Source organism: Salmo salar, chromosome ssa01, assembly GCF_905237065.1.
Source record: "Salmo salar chromosome ssa01, Ssal_v3.1, whole genome shotgun sequence".
NCBI lineage: Eukaryota > Metazoa > Chordata > Actinopteri > Salmoniformes > Salmonidae > Salmo > Salmo salar.
This window is the reverse complement of record NC_059442.1, coordinates 60,649,826-60,658,227: the sequence shown is the minus strand read 5'-3', so window position 1 is coordinate 60,658,227 and position 8,402 is coordinate 60,649,826. Positions and strand designations below refer to the sequence as shown.

Below are 8,402 nucleotides of genomic sequence, written 5' to 3'. Positions count from 1 at the left end.
GCTGTTGAGTAGGTGGGACGCAAGCTAGCCCAGAGAGGTTAACACTAGACTGATTAATGAACATGATCTGCCCATTTAACAGGTTTCCACCAATTCGTCGTGCTACTGAGAGGATGATTAGATAGGAGGTATTTCACGTGATACACTAGTCTAATAAAGGAGACTCAGTCGAATTATCCATTGAAAATATACCTTCCCGAAAACTATGATTACTACTGCACTGCAGACTATAATATGTACCTCTACTCTCCTGTCTGTTAAACTACATAGGCACTGCCGTTTCCATTCCAGTCTTCTGTAGACAGCATCAGACACGGGTAAATGACAGTGGCTCCTGCATTGACAGGCATGCAGAAGCTGTGAGTAAAAAAAAAAAAAGACAAATGAACAAGCCATTCTAACCTCAGTTTATTAGAGATGATACAGCATTGGTCTTTGTTTTGTAGTTTTGGCAAAATAAACAGAAAACAAAACAAGACAGCAGCTCCTGTTACGACAGACACTCACAAGCAGAAAGATCTAGAACCTCTCTCTCTAGCTCATCCTCTTCTCTTTCTACACAGCTCTACACTGACTGGGTACCTACGTGAGAGTGAGGGAGAACGTGCATGGTTAAAGTGTGTGGGTTTCTCTGTAGACTTGTGGATGCACAGTCTGGAGGAGCCGTGGCCTGTGATGCACTACATCCATCCTACGGCACACATCTTTGTCCATAGCACTAGAGTTTGCGGTCTTGTTTAGTTCATGTCTATTTTGTCACATTTCCCACCCATCCCCCACCAACAATATACAACAGCTTTAAAATTTACAACATTTTACATTCATTCTTCTGAAGAAATGAGAAGTGTGTGTGTGAGCTTGTGACCACACGTATGTTGCCGGGTTTATTCATGCACTCCAGGGCCACAAGATATCAGTTCCTGTTAAAAAGGGGGGTAACATGACATTAGACCCCCCACTCCCTCTCAGTCTGCCAGACCCTGGCGTCAGTCAATCCAACCGGCTGCAGGCTGAGACAAGTCCTCTACTTTCTGGATGACGATGATGTGTGCGACTGCGAGGGGAAAGAGGGAGGGTTGTTTCAGCAGTCCAACTCGTTAACTCCCTTATTAGAGGTCATTATTCCCCTCCCGTGAGAATTGGTTTCTACAGTGGCATTTCAGGGTGGAGGAGTCCATTGTCCCGATAGGGGGCTGTCCTCCCACCTTCTCTCCTCTTCCACCCTCTGTAGTGACTGGTGTTGGGTGTGGGTAAACAGGGCCCTCTTACCCCGGGCCAGGCCAGGCAGGGCAGTGCTCCAGTCCCAGGCTGTGGCTGTGGTTCCGTAGGGAGGTCCAGTCTCAGCTCCAGCTGGAGCTCTGCAGCTCCTCTCTCAGCCAGGCGGGCAGGGGCTGGCCCAGCCGGTTCAGCAGCCTCAGCAGCTCCATGTTGTGCTCCCGGTAATGCTCCGTCAGGAAGGCACGGGACTGTAATACACACAACAGAGAACAGTCAGCGAAGGACTGTATGAGGCACTTGTTAAGACATATCTACATGTTAGGCAGAAGTGAAAACACATCATGGCCACTCAGAGAAACAAGCTGACAAGATGGGATAATCTGCAGTGTCTGACGTTTTCCTTGAAAGATGGAGTAACTGTACCTCAGGAGTCATGTCAGAGTATTTCCTGCCTTTACTCTTGCCCAAACACTTGGGTCGTGCTCCTTCCACCCTCTGGCACCAGAACCCTTTACTTTCATCATACGTCAGAGCCTGGGTGTAGTTGAAGATGGGTGTAACCCCCAGGAACCTCTGGATGCCCTCCATGACCAGGGCAGGGTGGGATCGCAGTTGGGACCCATCCACTATGTGGACCTGGAAACAGGAATCACACCTCTCACATACTGGACTCCACACAGGTAGTACTGCCATGATCAATCATGGAAAATACTGTGAAGCCATGTTTCTGAATGGATGCATTTGAATTGTTCACGGGGGTGTCTCCTGTAGTTTTCAGTATCTGGCTGTGCACGTTTAGTATGTTTGTGTGTATTTCCAGTAATGTAATGTTACCTGGCTGGGCTGGTAGTGGTGTAGCCAGCGCTCCAGGTGTGTGGCGTAGGCCCCAGGTTTAAGGCAGCGCCTCTGCAGGATGAGCAGCTCTCGGGGGGTGGCAGGCCCCGCTGTCACCACCTCCTGGAACGTATGGTTAACGGCCATCGGGTCCTGGTGAGCCCGCTGGTGCTGCAGGGTCACACACAGGTGAAAGGGTAAAGTTCAGACATCTTGAGTCAAAGGTTATCAGAAGTCAGACTTCAGAAGAATCCCGTATCAAGTGATTTTACAAGATAACTTTTGACAGACTTTGTACCTTTGGCCTCTTGAGAATACATGCAAATAAACAGGTGAAGCTCAAATAAAAACAGATGGTATTTCTTTTCTCTGGAGTGAGGCAGCCAGGAGTATCCTTTCCATGTGGTCACTTAACGGTCTTGACAAATGGTCTGGGAATAGTTTATATTTCATGACCCTGATGGTTCATATTATGGCTGAGGAAGTTAAGAGTGTGACAGACCCACCTGGTACCAGGAGTAGGCGCGGTCCGCTGGGTTGATGAGTACAGCCAGGATCTTGGCCCGGGACAGCAGGGCGGCCGCTCTCTTAGGGGCTACCTCCGTGTCAAAGTAGTTGGCACTTTTCTCAAACATGAAGTCTGTACTGACATTCGATGGGAAGGGGAAGAAGTCCATGTACCTGAAGAGAGGACGGGGGAGAGCAGTTACGGTTAGCGAGGGCCATAGGAGAGCTTATGTCATAAATGTCCTTTGAATGTCTTCCTGCGTCATGTCCCTTTCCACCTAATGGACCATACTGTTATACATTCTCACTGATATGAGAGAAATACGTAGATACGTGAGAGCAATATGGAGGAAGACTACACTACAAGTAAGCATGAAGGAACTACAGTGCCTTTGGAAAGTATTCAGACCTCTTGACTTTTTCCATATTTTTCTCCGTTATGGCCTTATTCTAAAATTGATTAAAAAAAAAATCCTCAGCAATCTAAACACAATACCCCATAATGACAAAGTGAAAACAGCTTTTCGAAAATGTATTAAAAAATATTTTAAAAAGCTTATTTACATAAGTATTCAGATCCTTTGCTATGAGATTCGAAATTGAGCTTAGGGGCATCCTGTTACCATTGATCATCCTTGAAATGTTTCTACAACTTGGAGTCCATCTGTGGTAAATTCAATTGATTGGACATGATTTGGAAAGGCACACACCTGTCTATACAAGGTCCCACAGTTGACAGTGCATGTCAGAGCAAAAACAAAACCATGAGGTCGAAGGAATTGTCCGTAGAGCTCCGAGACAGGATTGTGTCGAGGCACGGTGGTGGCAACATCATGCTGTGGGGATGTTTTTCAGTGGCAGGGACTGGGAGACTAGTCAGGATCGAGGCAAAGATGAACGGAGCAAAGTACAGCGATATCCTTGACAAAAACCTGCCCCAGAGCGCTCAGGACCTCAGACTGGGGCGAAGGTTCACCTTCCAACAGGACAACGACCCTAAGCACACAGTCAAGACAAAGCAAGAGTGGCTTCGGGACAAGTCTCTGAATGTACTTGAGTGGCCCAGCCAGAGCCCGGACTTGAACCCGATCGAACATCTCCGGAGAGAACTGAAAATAGCTGTGCAGCAACGCTCTCCATCCAACCTGACAGAGCTTGAGAGGATCTGCAGAGAACAATGGGAGAAACGCCGCAAATACAAGTGTACCAAGCTTGTAGCGTCATATCCAAGAAGTCTCAAGGCTGTAATTATTGCCAAAGGCGCGTCAACAAAGTACTGAGTGAAGGGTCTGAATACTTATGTAAATGTAATATCATTTTTAATACATTTGCAAAAATTTCAAAAAAACTATTTGGGTTTGTCATTATGTGGTAGTGTGTGTAGATTGATGAGGGGGAAAAAAACAATTTAATAAATTTTAGAATAAGGCTGTAACCTAACAAAATGTGGAAAAAGTCAAGGGGTCTGAATACTTTCCGAAGGTGCTACCATATGGATATCATATAGGCTCTTAGATCAGTTCAGACAAAAGAAGGCTACAGGCTTCATTAGAGTGTTTAAAGCATCTGAGTGGGCAGCAAAGTCGTTTTACCAGTCAATGCCGTTGTTGTAGTTGGGCCCGCTAAAGAACTGGATCTCCTCAAAGGTGACAAGACTGGGGAAGCTACTGGTGATGGCAGGGTGGAGGCTCAGGAACGAGTGCAGGGCTGTGGTGCCTGAAAGAACACATGAATATACACTGACTGAAACTCGCCATCACGCAACCCATTTTGGCCAAGCGAGTATGTGGCGAGCGAGAGAGTGTAGATGTCTTAGGAAAATGGTTGGCTGCAGGGTCTCACCTGTTTTCTGTGGGCCTATGACCAGGAACCTCGGTAGTCTATCACAGGTCTTTTCTTTCGACCAGATGTCTTTATGTCTCTTGTCATGACATGGGTTCTGAGGACAGATAAAGAGGGGTTACGGTCTCCAATACATATAGCTCGCTTATCATTAAGTCATTTCATTGCAAAAGAAAATGAAATTATGGGCCAAACTTAATAACAATAATCTCAATAAACAGTAAATATCTAAAATAGGAAACAGTAACTAAAAACCAATGGATTATCACGTCTGTAATAATAATTGATCATTGCAGTCCCCTAACCTGCCAGAGGGGGTCTCTCTCCTCAGGGAAGATCTGGAAGTATTTGTCAGCCAGCTGAATGGGGGGGAGTGTCTGAAGCCGCAAGTTGGTCCAACACTGAACAAACTTCACCAGTGACTCAAAGGTGTACAGGCCCAGCCGGTCGTTTCCATAGTTAGACAGGTGGGTCATGAAGATGCTGATCTGGAGGGAGACAGAGGAACATACCAACAGGTGAGTAGGGAAGTGAGACCTTTCACTGTTTGTCTATGGATCTTAAATGCATACTAGGCAAAATCCTACTCTTGAAACTAAAATTGTAGCACAGATTGACATCAATTAATGATTTACACAAAAGTCAAAGTTACAGGTCCTTTTCCCAAGCTAAGGCTTTTCCAGAATGAAGTTTCTCAGGTCATATAGAGCAGCGGCCTGAAGAAGGTAGCAGCTCCAGTAAGGACAGGCAGAGTATCTTGAGAGTGAACTAAACTTACAGGGTTGAGGAGGACGGTGAGGAACAGCTCTCCTCCCCTGATGCTCTTGTCCAGCTCTTTGGAGCCTCCTGGGTACTCGTTATAGAAGATGGTGTGAGTGAAGAGGCCACATGTCTGTCTGGGTAACACCTGCAGAGACAGAGGGAAATTGTCAAAAACAGTGTAGGAACAGAAGTAACCAACTTCCTCTTTTTTCTAACCACTTAATTAATGAATAGGGCCTTAGTACATTTGCATAAACTCTAAGCCCTTAAGCACTCTCACTAAGCACTGAGGGGAAATCTTAACTTCCGTTTTAAGTCACATTTTCACTAAGTTATGCATGATGTCAATGGGAGATCAAGTGAAAATTCAACTTAAAGTTTAAGACTCACCCCTGAATGATTTACTATTTCTAGCAGCAATTAAAGGAGAAGTTTACCTCAAATCCAAAAGTTCCCAAGTGATTCCATACTCTCTCTCCCTGCAGTCTAGAACGGGAAAGCTGCAAAAACAGGTCACGTGACTCACGATGTATCTTTGTGCACTGCTAGCTCAGCTCCGTTGTCAGTCAACTAGCGATTGAGAAATCTGTGAATTGTGGACAAATTCTTTGTTTTATTGAAAGAATATGTCCGAATGAGTTATATAAACAAATATATATCTAAAGTGCTATTAGGTTTGAGTCAGGAAACATGTATGCATGTATGCACAGTCGGTCAGGGAGAGGTTGAAAATGTCAGTGAAAAAACTTGCCAGTTGGTCCGCACATGGTTTGAGTACACATCCTGGTAATCCATCTGGCCCCATGGCTTTGTGAATGTTAACCTGTTTAAAAGGTCTTGCTCACATCGGCTACATAGAGTGTGATCACACAGTTGTCCGGAACAGCTAGTGCTCTCATGCATGCTTCAGTGTTGCTTGCCTCGAATCGAGCATAAAAGGCATTTAGCTTGTCTGGTAGGCTTGTGTCAATGGGCAGCTCGCGGCTGGATTTCCATTTGTAGTCCGTAATAGTTTGCAATCCCTGCCACATCCGACGAGTGTCAGAGCCAGTGTAGTAGGATTCAATCTTAGAATTGAAGCTTTGCCTGTTTGTTGGTTCGTTCGTTTTTAGGCATAGCGGGATTTCTTATAAGCGTCTGGATTAGTGTCCGGCTCCTTGAAATCGGCAGTTCTAGCCTTTAGCTTGGTGCGGATGTTGCCTGTAATCTATGGCTTCTGGTTGGGATATGTAAGTACGGTCACTGCGGGGACGATGTCGTTGATGCAGTTATTGATGAAGCCGATGACTGAGGTGGTATACTCCTCAATGCCACTGAATGAATCCCCGAACATATTCCAGTCTGTGTTAGCAGAACAGTCCTGTAGCGTAGCATCTGCGTCATCTGACCACTTCCGTATTGAGCGAGTCACTGGTACTTCCTGCAATAGTTTTTGCTTGTAAGCAGGAATCAGGAGGATAGAATTATGGTTAGATTTGCCAAATGGAGGGCGAGGGAGATCTTTGTGTGCATCTCTGTGTGTGGAGTAAAGGTGGTCTAGAGTTTTTTTCCTCATCATTTCTACCAGCATGTGACATGCTGGCCACTAAGTGTGCTGCTTCTGGATGAGCATTTTCTTGTTTGCTTATGGCCTTATACAACTCGTTGAGTGCGGTCTTAGTGCCAGCATCAGTTTGTGGTGGTAAATAGATGGCTACGAATAATATAGATGTAAACTCTCTTGGTAGATAGTGTGATCTACAGCTTATGAGGTACTCTACGTTACGTTACAGCCTTATTCTAAAATTGACTAAATAGTTTTTTCCCTCAATCTACACACAATACCCCATCATGACAAAGCAACAGATTTTTTGCAAATTGAATAAAATATATATAAAAATAAACTGACATTTACATAAGTATTCAGACCCTTTACTCAGTACTTTGTTGAAGCACCTTTGGCAGCGATTACAGACTTGTGTCTTCTTGGGTATGACGCTACAAGCTTGACACACCTGTATTTTGGGAGTTTCTCCCATTCTTCTCTGCAGATCCTCTCAAGCTCAGTCCGGTTGGATTGGAAGCGTCGCTGCACAGCTATTTTCAGGTCTCACCAGAGATGTTCGATCGGGTTCAAGTCCAGATTCTGGCTGGACCATTCAAGGACATTCAGAGACTTGTCTCGAGTTCACTCCTGCATTGTCTTGGCTGTGTGCTTAGGGTCGTCTGAGGTCCGCTGTACTTTGCTCCGTTCATCTTTCCCTCGATCCTGACTAGTCTCCCAGTCCTTGCCGCTGAAAAACATCCCCACAGCATGATTTTGCCACCACCATGCTTCACTGTAGGGATGGTGCCAGGTTTCCTCCAGACGTGACATTCAGGCCAAAGAGGTCAATCTTGGTTTCATCAGACCAGAGAATCTTGTTTCTCAAGAAAATCTCTAGGCGGGCTGTCATGTGCCTTTTACTGAGGAGCGGCTTCCGTCTGACCACTACCATAAAAGCCTGATTGGTGGAGTGCTGCAGAGATTGTTGTCCTTCTGGAAAGTTCTCCCATCACCACAGAACAACTCTGGAGCGCTGTCATATTGACCACCGGGATCTTGGGTCACCTCCCTGACCAAGGCCCTTCTCCCCCGATTGCTCAGTTTGGCCCGGGCGGCCAGATCTAGGAAGAGTCTTGGTGGTTCCAAACTTCTTCCATTTAAGAATGATGGAGGCCACTGTGTTCTTGGGGACCTTCAATGCTGCAGACTTCTTTTGGCACCCTTCCCCAGATCTGTGCCTCGATACAATCCTGTCTCGGAACTCTACGGACAATTCCTCATGGCTTGGTTTTTGCTCTGACATGTACTGTCAACTGTGGGACTTTGTATAGACAGGTGTGTGCCTTTCCAAATCATGTCCAATCAATTGAAATTACCACAGGTGGACTCCAATCAAGTTGTAGAAACATCTCAAGGATGATCAATGAAACAGGATGCACCTGAGCTCAATTTCGAGTCTGAAAGCAAAAGGTCTGAATACTTATTGAAATAGGGTGTCTGCTTTTTATTTTTAATACATTTGAAAAAAATTATAAAAAACAGTTTTCGCTTTGTCATTATGTGGTATTGTGTTTAGATTGATGAGGGAAAAAAATATTTAATACATTTTAGAATAAGGCTGTGACATAACAAAATGTGGAAAAAGGGAAGGGGTCTGAATACTTTCTGAATGCACTGTACTCAGTGTATGTATGAATTGTTTACACTTTTGATT

General features: G+C 45.2%; 1 protein-coding gene across 8 annotated transcripts in view; it reads right to left on the bottom strand.

Annotated features, from left to right (window-relative positions):
* Positions 1 to 392: 392 nt before the first annotated feature.
* The window catches only part of LOC106606834 (bifunctional heparan sulfate N-deacetylase/N-sulfotransferase 2), a 200,490-nt gene continuing 192,480 nt past the window's right edge, over positions 393 to 8,402 (bottom strand). For 7 of the 8 annotated variants that reach the window (XM_045720750.1, XM_045720748.1, XM_045720747.1 and 4 more), the window contains 9 exons: positions 5,601 to 5,663; positions 5,180 to 5,308; positions 4,707 to 4,889; positions 4,402 to 4,498; positions 4,152 to 4,275; positions 2,559 to 2,733; positions 2,053 to 2,223; positions 1,642 to 1,854; positions 393 to 1,466 (listed from right to left, as the gene is read on the bottom strand). In XM_045720750.1, coding sequence (XP_045576706.1) covers positions 1,341 to 1,466; positions 1,642 to 1,854; positions 2,053 to 2,223; positions 2,559 to 2,733; positions 4,152 to 4,275; positions 4,402 to 4,498; positions 4,707 to 4,889; positions 5,180 to 5,308; positions 5,601 to 5,663 — 1,281 coding nt within the window. In that variant the 3' untranslated portion in view covers positions 393 to 1,340. The remainder of the gene's footprint in view (positions 1,467 to 1,641; positions 1,855 to 2,052; positions 2,224 to 2,558; positions 2,734 to 4,151; positions 4,276 to 4,401; positions 4,499 to 4,706; positions 4,890 to 5,179; positions 5,309 to 5,600; positions 5,664 to 8,402) is intronic. The other variant, XM_014203212.2, reaches the window with a different exon arrangement.